This window comes from Patella vulgata, chromosome 8, assembly GCF_932274485.2.
Source record: "Patella vulgata chromosome 8, xgPatVulg1.2, whole genome shotgun sequence".
Taxonomy (NCBI): Eukaryota; Metazoa; Mollusca; class Gastropoda; family Patellidae; genus Patella; species Patella vulgata.
The window spans coordinates 4,707,093-4,721,942 of record NC_065886.2 but is presented as its reverse complement, the minus strand read 5'-3'; the positions used below and the strand labels follow the sequence as shown (position 1 = coordinate 4,721,942).

The 14,850-nt window shown below is 37.5% G+C and overlaps 1 protein-coding gene across 2 annotated transcripts; it reads right to left on the bottom strand.

The window, feature by feature from the left end:
* Positions 1-5,358: 5,358 nt before the first annotated feature.
* Positions 5,359-13,222, bottom strand: LOC126829419 (dehydrogenase/reductase SDR family member on chromosome X). Of its 2 annotated transcripts, XM_050559324.2 has the most exons (7): positions 13,081-13,222; positions 11,729-11,842; positions 11,360-11,428; positions 10,609-10,710; positions 9,169-9,376; positions 8,073-8,292; positions 5,360-7,142 (listed from the first exon to the last, which is right to left on the bottom strand). In XM_050559324.2, exons 1-7 carry the CDS (start codon positions 13,190-13,192, stop codon positions 6,963-6,965), a joined length of 1,005 nt encoding a protein of 334 aa, XP_050415281.1. In that variant the 5' UTR covers positions 13,193-13,222; the 3' UTR covers positions 5,360-6,962. The 2 variants fall into 2 exon arrangements, with proteins under 2 accessions (XP_050415282.1, XP_050415281.1); XM_050559325.2 differs by lacking the exon at positions 11,360-11,428 and having other exon boundaries at positions 5,359-7,142.
* Positions 13,223-14,850: the final 1,628 nt, after the last annotated feature.

The following is a 14,850-nucleotide window of genomic DNA, read 5'->3' as shown; positions in this document are numbered from 1 at the left end:
AACATTTTTTTTTTCATATAATATTATATGTATACTAAAACTACAAATTATTTTTATATTTTTCTTTTTTTTTTCATGTAATATTATATGTATACTAAAACTACAAATTATTTTTATATTTTTCTTTTTTTTTTCATGTAATATTATATGTATACTAAAACTACAAATTATTTTTATATTTTTCTTTTTTTTTTCATGTAATATTATATGTATACTAAAACTACAAATTATTTTTATATTTTTCTCGCTTCATTTTGTTTATCGCGTTCTGGTAAATTATATTAAATCACATCGAAAATTCCAGACTAATATTTTAACTGTCATAATTCTGCTTGATAACTAAAGGGCGTAGGTAGAGGGGGGGGGGGGGGCTCTGCTCTTGGAACCTTAAAATATACGAAAATGGGTCTAAAAGCACATATTAATGTACATGTGAATTGTGTTGTAGGATATGTTTTTCTTTGCTCATTACAAATGGCGCCCAAAACCATAGACATATACGACTCGTGTACTGATTTTAAAACGCCCCTTTCTCCCTTATGCCTTAAATATTGGACACTATATCATATCATTGATTGAAATGGACGAATTATTTTAATTTCGTGTTTTATGGTAATATATTGTATGGAAGAGTATCGCTGCGAATATTAAATGCTCTGCGACAATTTTGTTTCCATTGATTATATATAAAAAGTACAATGTACAAAAAGTCCTAATACCGGTAACGATAAAGTCAAAATACCTCTAAGGCAAGTCAGAGTTAAATGTAAAATGTTAAGTGTTAAATGACAAATGTTTTGTGGGAAAATGCTTTTTTTTGATGTTGATGCTGAGCGAAACATGCTATGTAGAAAGAGTGAAGGACAAATGGGATGTGGCAGAGAGCAAATGTAAAATGTAATGAGAGAAATGTAAAATGTTTGTCATTTAACACTTAACATTTGACGTTTAACATTTAACTCTTGCCTTAGAGGTATTTTGACTTAAGCATTACCGGTATTAGGACTTTGTACATTGTACTTTTTACATATAATCAATGGAAAAGACATTGTAGCAGAGCATTTAATATTGGCAGCGATACCCTTCCATAATATTGAGTTCGAAGTTGAGCTCATTTGATCTGCAGTGGGTAGGAAGTCAATACCTTGACTAAGTTCGATGATCATTGTCAATCGGATTGGTCGAAAGTTTGGAACACAATAACTACATGTAAGTGAGTAGAATGCTTGGGTCGACTTTCTGGCTTCTACTTTAGTTATGATGAAATATATATAATGAAGATTCAATTGGGTTCTGTTATTCCAGTATTTTTGGACTATGATTGCATTAGCTAACGTGACACAGATTCCAATAATGTCCGTGTATCCATGCATCAACGACAACGTCAATTTTAAGGACATCGTTTCCCAAAAAATTAATGCCTTGTTGCAACCCGGGGGGGGGGGGGGGGCGAATGGTTAGCACGTGTGCGCTGTATCCTACGTTCTGTCATTGAGTCAACTGGCGGGGTTTCGATTCCCCGGTTGTACGTGACCAGGAGTAGGGTCGCCTGTCCAACTTCGTGTGTTTTCTCCGGGTCCGCCGGTTTCCTCCCACTGCTAAAGACCCCTACGCGCAACCCAGACAGCCACTCAGCTTTGGCCCAAGTATGGCCCACATCCGGCAACATCTGGCTGGATGTGGCCCACATCCAGCCAGATGTTCCCAGATGTGGGCCATAGTCTGGCTAACACTTGGCAACTATTGGCTCACTACTGATGAATTAAACTTATTTTTGTAACTGGTATCTAACAATATCTTGTCAGTTTGTTTAACAGTTTTAAATTTTTTGTTTTATATTCAAAACATTTGAAAAAATAATATTATGCGAAAAGTTTGCCATAATTCTTGGCCAGAGATGGCCCACATCCAACTGGCCAAATGCCTCAAAATATCAACACAATAAATTTCGGCTCAGAATGTCATCTAGTTTCCAGTAGAATTTTCCCTTGTTCTATATTACAAATAAATATAAAAGTCTTAAAATAATATTTTTTTTAATGTACCGGTACTGTATATAATATAAATGGAATTCTCTCACCCCACCCTCCCCCAAAAGCCAGTAAATGTAAATCATTAAAGCAAAAATAATAAATTATTCTTGAAAGAAGTCAATGAAATAAAGACAAAGTTTATTTGAACACAGCCTGAGTGTTGGGTATCATGCTACAAAGTAGTTAGATTTTAATTACTATAGCAGATTCCGTACTCAGATTATACAATTTGTTGAAGCTAGCAGGTCAACCATGTAAATCTTTCAACAAAGCATAATGGACAGCCCGTTTACTATCTTGAAATCTGTTTGATCATTGGCTGAATTTAAAATTGTAAAATTCAGTGTAAAACAACTTAATAGAATTTAGTACTAACAAGAAACTGAAGACATTGCAGTGGTACAAAACTGTGCATTATTTTCACAGAACTTAGTTAAGATAAAAAGATAAGTACATTTTATTACTTTCTCTACAATAATATTAAATTAGATAGATTTATGTGATTTCATTATAAATAACTTCATTTAACTATTCTTTTGCCTTGGCAAATAAGAATTATTTGACTTAATACTTTGGTACTTGCATTGACAGACCCCTTGGCCATGCTTGATATAAAGAAGGAAAAACATGTTTTTTATGTACATTTTTTGCATTTATTGCAGGTGTGGTAAATAACTTCACCACAAGGATGCAATGGAAAATAATTTCAAAAATGTTGTAAACAAAATGGTTGAATGGGGGAAGAACAAAAACACGGGGAAGAGGAGGAGGAGATAGCTGCAGAATGAAGAAGGGGAGAATGATATTGACATGGATAATTTGTATACTTATAACAAACAGTGAAATCTTGTCGAAACGTTGTGTGTATATAATATAGTGACTGTTATCCATACAACTGTGCTGTGTTATATGGATGAATAAATTTATAATTTAAGATTTTGCTTTTGTTGTTAATGTATGTTGTTTGTGCTGCATGCAAGATATCCTTAATTTCTACTATCATTTTGGGACTAACATATGGTTCAACCCTATTTCAATATAGTTCCCAGAGATAACTGACGAAGTTGAACAGGCTACCCTACTTCTTCAGTCCTTGTCACATGCAAGCAGGGATTCGCAACCACGCCACTTGACCGGAAGACCGACCTTTTAATTTCACAAGCAAGTGTTAAACCACTAGACCATGGCCATGCCCCTCGGTTTACGAAGGAGGAATAGGACAGGGAATAACGGGTTGCCCTATTTGGCCCACATCTGGCATGGTATGAATTTCATCTGTAGGCCACATTTGGGCCAGTGATGGCCCAGACAAAGGCCAATTGTGGCATCTCTGGCCCACACGTGGCATGCCATATCTTTGCCAAAGCCTGCCAGCTGTGTGCCAGATCTGGGCCATGCAAGGCGAGCGTGTGCATTAGCGAATCTGGGCCAGATCTGGCTCTGATTGGGCCACGTCTGGCCCATGTCTGCCAGATCTGGCCCACATGTGGCATGCCATATCCGGCCCAATCATTTTGCCACATGTTGCCAGATCTGGGCCAAATATGGTGTGCTGTCTGGGAAGCGAATTATTGAAGTAAACTGAACCATATGTTAGTCCTGAAATAACCTAGTTTGTGTCGAGTTAGCAGATAGACACCGACTGCATGTTTAGAATTTAGAGGACTGTTATTGTCTATTTGATACCGCTTAAATCATTAGCGATCGAGCGCCTCTAATGAAAAATTTAAGCGATATCAAATGGACAATAACAGTCCAATAAATTCTAAACAGGTGTTTATCGATATTGTAGCCCAAAATATTTAACATTTTTCTTGGAATTCTTTCTTTCGCGATAGTTGACGGTCGTTTTTTGGTTTTAATGACGTAAATACCAAGAAAAACAATTTTGACGTAATGAAAATATCCGTGACGTAATAAGATATAACACTCTCTTCCTTCACTCGGCAGATTCCGGTACCCTACATCTATGTAGGGTACTGGAATCTGTTGAGGTTTGCCGATTGTCTCTTCCATTCTATTTGGTTCACTAATTAAGCGGGTAAGCCTTTTTTTCCATCCACTGGAGCCAGGTGTTATGCGCATGCGCTATACTATTACCCACTATTTGACGTCAGACCCCCTCATACGTCACTCTTTTTCTGACTTAATTGCTGTTAAGTATTTGGGGGGGGGGGGGAATTCTTAGTTTTTATAGACTTTTAAATATTTGCTGTTAAGTATTTTTGTGGGTAAATTCATAGTTTTAGATTTTTAAAAGATTGAATTTTAAATAATTATCAACTGTTTCTGTTGTTTTTCTTTTTGTAGGGGGTGGGGGTGGGCTATTTGTAATTTGAATTTTAAACTTGATTTTCTAATATTAAAAATTAATTTTCAAAACTATTTCACAATTTTATAAATTAATTTTCAAAACTATTTCATAATTCCTCATGAAAAACCAGTGTATTAGTAAGCCAGAGGCCTATAACAAAACAGGGAACATTATGTTATTCTAAATCATAGGCCTATATATTTTTTACCAGTGCAATAAGACAGACTTTTCTTATTCAAGAAATTCAAAGATTCAGTTTATTTAGCTGGTGCATTAAATATATCTATTGCAAATATAATGCTTGTATATTCTCAATGATAAAATCTTGCTTTTCTAATATTAGGAAAGGTGTAAAAATACATTCAGATCCTGGCGAAAACATCAGTTAAATTTTATCACGGCAAAATAATAAATTAGATGATCCCCCACCCCCACCCCAAACAAATCAAGACCTACACCAAAAACACCTGCATTACATATCTTGACCCCTGTATTGGCCGATAAAGTTAGTCGTCATTTTCTGACGTGGTTTTCCCTTGTCATTGTTGCAGGATTGGGGGGGGGGGGGGCGGAGCTGACAAGAACAACTGTTTAGTCTTTTAAAGGGGACAAAAAAACGAGGTCCCTTATGCGTGCATGTAAAAGATCCCTTCGCAGTTAGAATTCGATACAAGAATAGGTCATAGTGCCACTGCCCGGCCAAAATTTCCTCATAGCACAGCATATGGCATATGCCCGTCTTTATTAGCTCATTCTAAGCAGAACAGTAGGACGTTAAACCCCATTTCATTTCATTTTATTTGTATTACATTTCTAAAAGTTATTACAATTTATCTCCATAGTCCATACTCCATATGTTAAAAAAACTCCCAAAAAACAAGCCCTCATCCCACCCCTATAGTAACTTTGGTTTGTCTTTATTGGCCTAAAGTATTAAACTTTAAAGATACATTATGTAGTTCAAAAATAGATAATGCAAAATGAAGATATTGAAAATTTTATTCAAATTACTTTATTCAAGTTATCAGTGTTTGTAGTTTTGACAAGATATGTGCATGGCTATAATATACTGGTATATCCAAGACTTGGCCTCGCATCTCCATTTTTAAATTAATCATCAAAATATGACCGAATCTTTCTACCGATAATCTATTTAAAATTGGAGCTATCCGATGGCATAGAGGGTTGGTTATAGTCTTGTCATGTTAACAAATGTCTAATTAATAATATAACATTTAAGGCCTAAAGAAAGACCTGTAATAGGCAGACTTGGCTCTTGATTAATGCCTGTTTAATTAACATTAACAGGTTCTTTGCATTAGTAGGCCTTTAAAAGTCTACAGTATAATACATATTTATGTCGACATTCAAATTAATATATTCTGGAAACCCTCAGTTCTGATATATGCAAAAAGTTCATTCCTATACGTTTACTGGAAAATTTATTATAAAACCCATTTTAAGATTCAATTTTAATTTCTTGAATTATTTATTTATTAAAAAAACTAAAAGCCATACAATAGATAGATCTTTGAAATGAAATAGGAGTTATAAAACTATGAAAAACTTGGTGTTAGAAGTCCAAAAGCCGTAAGGCAGTAAAGGCCTACAATACAATACATGTCACCCAGAACCATTATGTTTGTATGCAAAGTATTCACTCTTATGTAGGTTTAGGGTTAAGATTATATATTTGTAAAAAGATAAACGAATAAGCCCAAATCTGTTTATTGATAAATGTTATAGGCCCATTTGTTTGAAGTTTAATTTTCATATCTTTAATTATTTTTTAAAACAAAAAAAATACAGCCTACTTTTAACCCTATGACGTCAGAGGGTGAGGCATCAATTATTACAACATTTGTCAACATCCCCCTGTAAAGTATTCAGCTTTCTGTCTTATTGTGGGAGCTGTGGTGGCTCAGTGAGTATGACACTGACTCGTTAACCAGAAGGTCTCGGGCTCACTCAGGTCTTGGCCGAGAAAGTTCCTCACGATTTTGTCAGTTGTGCAGGACTGAAGGCCAGTGTGTAGTCGTTCGGATGGTACAAAAAACGAGGTCCTGTGTACCTGTTGCCATGCACGTAAAAGAACCCTTGATAGTTGGAATTTGAAATAAGAGTTGACCATAGTGCCGCTGTCAGGGTCAAATGGCCTCATAGCACACTGTATGGTGTATGTCCGTCTTTATTAGCCCAGTCGGAACAGAACAGTAGGACGTTAAACCCCATTTCATGTTATTTTAAGTTCTATTGTTAGCAACTCATAACAAACAACAGTCAGTGTCTATCTGTATGTCTCCGTCAGAAATGGGATTTCACCCGTATATTCCGGACATGTCCGACGCTATTTTGCAACGTCCTAAATTGTCCGACCAGGAACATGCCCAATCGTACATCAAGACATGGTGAATAATATTCAAAATTCCAAAATTAATATAGTGTACATGTATAGTGTAGTGTATAACTACTACTCAACTCTCAGCCTTTATGATTTTATAGTGGTAGATACATAGTTCTTGAAGAACTTTGCAAGTGAATTCACTTGTCTCATCCCTTTGATGAATTATGATCAATATGCTTAAATTATAGTTCTTGAAAACAGAAAATACATGTCATGTCTTCTGTTGAAGCAAATCTTTAGTCCGACACTGTAATTCTTTTTGTAAACTCTGATCATATGATAAGGCACACGATTGGACAGATTTACAGTTGTCATAGTAACCACCTGATACACCATCTAAATGTGGTGCTATGGCAACAAAGACTACAGAATCACTGGCATTTTTTGGTGTCTGAAATATAATTGAAATACCAGGTACATAAATTTTATCATAAATAATGAGATTGATGCAGATGTGTTAGTACGGTAGAGTTTGTGCCATCCTGATAGAAAAACAACTTTTATTTCAGTCGCATCCCAAAATCGTGTTCCCTGGGGGTGAACCGCATCCCTCACCCCAGCTACACTACAGTACTGATGATTATGTTTTGCTTCCCCCCCCCCACTCTTCTTTTCCGGAGTAAGGACTTTCACCTAGGAAGGACAGATGGCAGTTACTTTAACAATGACCAATCAAATTGAAGTAGGCTAATTAAATATTCACAGATGACAGTGATTGGTGCGGGTGTGTGATAATGACTGTATATGCTAAATTTAATCAAAATCCATTTCACTTGAAAATACTGACCTTCAGGTTGTGCGAGGGGGAAAGAACAGCAATGATTAATTTAATAACTACTTTTACTGGTGGCATATAAAAGCAGTATGGGTTATACACTAGTTCAGGATTGGTGTCACACAGAAGCTATGTAGGCTAGACATTAGTTCAAGACTGGTGTCACACAGAAGCTATGTAGGCTAAACAATAGTTCATGACTTGTGTCACACAGAAGCTATGTGGTCTAGACAATAGTTCAGGACTGGTGTCACACAGGAGCTATGTGGGCTAAACATTAGTTCAAGACTGGTGTCACACAGAAGCTATGTGGGCTAGACAATAGTTCATGACTTGTGTCACACAGAAGCTATCTGGGCTAGACAATAGTTCAGGATTGGTGTCACACAGAAGCTATGTGGGCTAGGTAATAGTTCAGGATTGGTGCCATGAAGTCGTTTTGGACTGGTGCAAAAGAAGCAGTGTGGGCAAGACACAAGTTCAGGACTGGTGCCAAACAAAAGCAGTGTGGGCTGGACACTAGTTTGGTATAGTTTCATAACTCACCTTAAATAAATGTTTAGCAAGGAAAATCATCAACCATTTAATAGACCAGTGAACGTTTCTATAGAGACCGGTGTTAACTATTCCAGGATGTACAGCATTAACAGTAATATGAGAGTTACTGCCCTTGAGCTCTTTATGTAGACTATAAGTGGCTAGTATTATTGCTAGTTTAGACGTAGTGTAGGCATAATGGGGGGAATATTCAAACAATCCATCACATCTGAAAAATACAATATTAACACATCATCAACTGTTTTTGGCCTATTGTTCTTAAGGATTGGGGTGGGTGGGTAGGTGTCCAAATGGTTTAGATCATAAGGTCTGTCATGTATGTGACGAAGAATAGGATTTCCTTCCTAACCATGTGAGTTTTTTCCGGGTTCCTTTCTCTACTAAAAACCCCTACGCGCAAACAAATTATTGAAATAAAATTGAACTATGTGTTAGTACCGAGTGGACGTTAAACTCTCTCTCTCTCATCTCGTGAACATAATTCTACCATCAGTTTTAGACTAACATATGGTTATGTTCATTTCTATGGTTACATGTGCTATCTGTGGGCGAGAATTATTCTCTGACAGCCAGTTACGGTATACTAACGGAAAAGGGTTCTTTGGCTTCTGTTCAGGATTGGGTTGATGAATTGTCCGACAAAGGATTAAGTCAGCCAATCAAGGCAGATTAAGTAGTTAATCAAGGTAGGTGTATAGACGATATAACATGATAAATACGTTGATCACTTAATTACCTAATCAATCCAGCCTATTATCAACAATAATCGAGATGAATATTATTCACCATATCTTGATGTCCGATTGGGCATATTCCTGGTTGGACTTTTGGAAAATACCATAGGACATGTCCGGAATATACTGGCGAAATCGCATCTCTGGTGCATACTGATGTGTACAGGGGTGGCCTTTGATTTTTGTCCTGTCTAAACAACAAGGCACTTTCCTTGTTCCGCCACCCAACTCCCCCAACTGAGGTAAAACATTTACAATCTGTCATTTATCAGATCATTTATATTTTTTGAAATAAAAACAGGTCATTTGAGAACCAGAATACATGTTTTATATGGCCACACCATTCTTACTTGGAAATCAGTTTATCTAAATTCTTTCCTCCAAACACATGAGCTGCTGATGAAACATTTACTATACGACTAGTATAATCTGGACTACTTGATGATTCAAGTTTATCCAGTAATAATGATGTAAAATAAAAATGACTCAGATAGTTGACTTGAAATTGTTCTTCAAAACCATCGGTGGTTAATGTATATGGTGTTAACATAACACCAGCTGAAATATACAATACACAATAACAGAATGAACAACTTGCCAAATGAAATGAGAGAGAGAGAGGGAGAAATGGTATTTAAATCCACTCGACACAAACTAGGTCATTTCGGGACTAACATATGGTTCTATTTTATTGCAATAATTCGCTTGTGCGTAGGGGTCTTTAGCAGTTGGAGGAGGAAACCGGAGGACCCGGAGAAAACCCATGAGGTTGGATAGGTGACACAACCTCTTGTCACATACAACCAGGGAATCGAAATCACACCATATGAATCAATGACATACCTTATGGTGCAACGCCCACGCGCTAACCATTCAACCATCCAACCCCCACCTCCAAATGAAATGAAATGAAATGGGGTTTAATGTCCTACGCCAACTGGGCTAATGAAGACCAACGTACGCCATACAGTGTGTTATAAGAGGAATTGTTCCCAGACTGGCATTATGGTCTACCCGTATATCGAATTCCAACTGCCAAGGGATCTTTTACATGCGGCCAATGTATACACAGGACCTCGGTTTTCCATCCCATCTGAATAACTATACAGCTGTTCTTGTCAGGCCCTCCATCCTGCACCACTGACAAGGGGAAACTACGACAGAAAATCCTGATGAATTTTCTCGGCCAATGCTGTTCCTTGCCAGACAGTCTGTCCGAAACCAAGCACAAATGAAATTTGAAACCATATCGGATCCGGAGGAGCTATGTCGGCCAACAACAGGATCAAATGAGGAACCTCAAGGTCAACGAGCCAGCATCTTACTCACTGAGCCACCACACTCCCATTTTAAATTAAATTAACTAAGTGTTGATACAAGTCAGTTTATATACACAATTCTATAGAATATAATTACGCCTTATTACTTGATAAATATTACAGAAGCCTCAGTAATAAACTGTGACCTGTGTATTTACATTTATATTACTAATACCATCAATCTGATTAAAACACAGATCCTATTTCATTTCGTTTCATTTTTTATAGTTCAAAATTTTGTTTTACTTGTCGTTACTACACTAGGATCTGGAAGAGTTGGTATATAACTCACGTTCTGGTTGATGTGAGTGATTAGCCAATGAAACTGTTTATTATGGCAAGTTCTTGGCGTACAGAACTGTGGGTATCCCACCAGAAACATCAACGTTGATTAGTTAATCAAATGTCTGCTCATATTCCTCAACACATAATACCTGAGTCGTGTTTGCCATAGATAAAGAAATACTTTACCATTATTTATAAGAATATGTAGTGGTCTTCTATATTCCAGGAATTCATTCACGCAATCTTTTACTGATTTTAAGCTTCTTAAATCTACTGCTATATGGTAAACTGTAAAATATATCAATAGACATAGCTTGTGTTAAATATATAATAACACTACCAAATACACCAGGATAATAATAAGGTAGGTTTTACTTATCTTGTAGTGTAGCAAGACAGGTTGTACCCACCTTGTGATGTGGTAAGATAAGTGGTACCCACCTTGTGATGTAGTAAGACAAGTTGTACCCACCTTGTGATGTAGTTAGACAAGTTGTACCCACCATGTGATGTAGTAAGACAAGTTGTACCCACCTTGTGATGTAGTAAGACAAGTTGTACCCACCTTGTGATGTAGTTAGACAAGTTGTACCCACCTTGTGATGTAGTTAGACAAGTTGTACCCACCCTGTGATGTAGTAAGACAAGTTGAACCCACCTTGTGATGTAGTTAGACAAGTTGTACCCACCCTGTGATGTAGTAAGACAAGTTGAACCCACCTTGTGATGTAGTTAGACAAGTTGTACCCACCCTGTGATGTAGTAAGACAAGTTGAACCCACCTTGTGATGTAGTTAGACAAGTTGTACCCACCCTGTGATGTAGTAAGACAAGTTGAACCCACCTTGTGATGTAGTTAGACAAGTTGTACCCACCCTGTGATGTAGTAAGACAAGTTGAACCCACCTTGTGATGTAGTTAGACAAGTTGTACCCACCTTGTGATGAAGGATAATCATATTTCAATTCATTGATTATTTTCTCTGCTTTTGATTTATTCATTGATGCTAAAAAATAAACAAAGAAATATATTTGATCTAGGGTATCCTATTGCCCATGGTGACTGTAAGTAGCTTTCCAACTGTCAAGGGATCTTTTACATGCACATCAATGTGTACATGGGACCTCGGTTTTTCATATCATCTGCACAACCAGGCATACATTATCCATTGCCAGGCCCTACGTCCTGCACCACTGACATGGGGGAACCACCCTGGAAATTCCCGAAGAACTTTCTCAGGGATCGAACACGGGATCTCCAAGTTAGTGATCAATACTATATATCATACCCTACATGTAGGCCCTACCTATAAACACAGTCACATTTTTAGATATCAATTTCCGAACAACTTCTAATCCAATTCCCTCGGTGCCTCCTGTAACCATGGCAATTAGACCTGTACTGTCAGGAAGCTCTTTATCTGAAATAGAGAACAAGAAGAAAAGGTTAAAGTAAAAGATGGCCTCCCCTAAACATTATTTTAGTCTACCCTGAAATCAAGTTGAATTGTAAGATATCATTTATAAGTAGCTATTATTAACTTCTTAACAGCCCCAAATCGCGATTTACTAGGGCTAATTTGGTTGGAACTAAAGCAAGTCATAGTAATTAGTATTAATGGGCACTGAACATTTATTAAAAATTGTCTGCAACTCTTGATGTATAGAATATAATCTAGGATAGTGTATTTATTTTTATATTTGACTTAATATTATCAGGTCTACTTTAGGAGTAAGTCTACTATATTGTGTATGAGGCGTCATCCTTTGATTTTTCCAAAGCGGAAAAATTTCCTTTTGGATAAAAAGTCCACGACGACGGTACGATCCATATCTTCTATATCATTATCGGGGGATGGATGACCGAATGCATGGTTAGCACATGCCCGCTGTATCATAAGGCCTGTCATTGAGTCAACTGGCGTGGTTTCGAATCCCCGGTTGTACGTGACAAGGAGTAGGGTTGCCTGTCCAGCCTCGTGGGTTTTCTCCGGGTCCTAGGGTTTCGTCCCACTGCTAAAGACCCATATGCCCAAGAGAATTATTGAAATAGAATTAAATCATATGTTAGTCCCGAAATGACCTAGTCTGTGTCGAGTGGACGTCAAACCCCATTTCTCTCTCTCTCTAAATCATTATCCAGGGGCGGATCCAGGAATTTTTGCAGGAGGGGGTTTGCTAGGTTCCTGAGACAATGTATCTCCCCCCCCTCTCGCATGGTCTATATACATGGTCTATATCATCATTTTGGCGTATATACATACACATTGAGCTTTTTAAACAGAGAAATTCAACATCTCGTTTGACGTCAATTTTTATTATGAATTAATACAATGACATTGTGAATCAATTTCATGGATGCAAAGCATTAATTGTGATATCACATAATGTCTATATCATTATCTCGTGCTTTGAGTGCCCATCCTGTCCCACATCTGACGATAAAGGATAAACCACACGACCGATCTAAACTTTTCTCATAAAAAGTGTTGATTTACAATTTTTTTTATGTAGCTGAGCAGGGAGGAGGGGGGGGGGGTCGACTCCCCTCTGGATCCGCCCCTGTTATCATACTGCTATCGTTGACACCCTAGCTATACATCACGAGATATAAAACCTATATTTGACAGTCATTTAAACTACAAGACTGTGTATTTACCTGACGGTGAATAATGACCCTGTACCATTTCTCTGATCAGAATATAAACACCTATTATATACATCTGTATAAAACACCATATTAACTCAAACAACAATACAAGTCGTCTCATCTTCGTGGGTGTCGTGATGGACGCGCATTTACATTGTGCAGGGGAAATAACTCCATTTAACACATCAGACCTCAGACCACTAGTTCCTTCCCCATTGGGTAAATTTGAGTAGTGTGTAGGCTGATAATGAGGTAAAGGTATCTGCATTTGCTTAAATGCCTTAATTTATATTTGTGTGAAAATGTTGTGGGGCACCCGATTTTTTGTTACCAAAAGGTGGGGCATGGGAAAAATAAGTTGGGTAACACTGGTCTAGCACAGAGCCTCATGATCTAGGGGGCCTCCAGCAAAGGTAAATATATTTATAATACGTTTTACCCTGTCATAGGGTCTTAGCTTTTCTTACACACACTATAGTCTTAAACATCTGTCATCACCCTCAGCTTTCTTTATTTATGTTTAAACACACTTTCATCTTCCTCTGATTGTGAGGGATTGGGAGGGGTCTTATAACTGGCTCTGGTCGTGAGGGTGTGGGATTGGGAGGGGTCTTATAACTGGCTCTGGTCGTGAGGGTGTGGGATTGGGAGGGGTCTTATAAGTGGTTCTGGTTGTGTGGGTGTGGGATTGGGAGGGGTCTTATAAGTGGTTCTGGTCGTGTGGGATTGGGAAGGGTCTTATAAGTGGTTCTGGTTGTGAGGGTGTGAGATTAGGCGGGGTCTCGTAAGTGGAATTGTCTACTGCCTCTCTTCAACTAAATCTGACACTGCCATTAAGATTTTTTTGAACAATCTGTTGAGCTTAATCTTTATAACCTCAAAGAGCCCAGCATGTCCACAATCATCTAATACAAATATTGAAAGGAGGTGACCATTTCCATTTTATGCTAGGCCTGGTGAAAGAAAATCTCTAGGCAAGGCAGTGACTTCATTTTAGTAGGTGATTACCCCAATTCATGAATATTTACCAAAACCCTGGAGGAGAATTGAACTTCAAACACCCTTCTTCGATTCTAGACAAAATTTGCCATGCAAAAGTGGGGAAAATGGAGAAAGAGAGAATTGCTTACTAGTCTTAGTCCGTATATAGTTCGAAGGTTTCTATGCAGATTTGGTAACTGATACATGTATGCTAAAACGAATGTCCAAGCTTAATTTAGAAATTCAATCTAATAAAACACTAGATATATTTCACTTCTATAATGTTGTGGTAGTTATACACCCTGGGGGTTGGACAGTTGAGGCAGGCCCACTGCCCCACCCACTACGTCAAATATGATATTCAGGCAATGGTTAAACACATTTTAGACATTAGACATCAAATTCAAAGTAGAATCTTACAGACTTATTAATATTCCAATCCATTACACCAAGGATCCCACTTTGAAAATAATCTGAAAGTAACATTTTGGTAGGCCTACGTTGGCTAAATGGATGCAGTCTAGTGATATCTGGTGTATACATTGGCATGCTCGTAAAAGATCTCTAGGACAGTTGGAATTCGATATAAGAGTAGGTCGCAGCGCCGCTGTCCGGGCAAAATTTCCCGCATTATACACTGTATGGTGTATTCCCGTCTTCATTAGCCCAATCAGAGCTGAACAGTAGGATGTTTTAAACCCGATTTCATTTCCCTTGATTGACAATATCCACCTTATGATGTCATACTGAATAACTTCAACTGAATAAAATGACCAGTAGATAGGGGTTTTAATAATT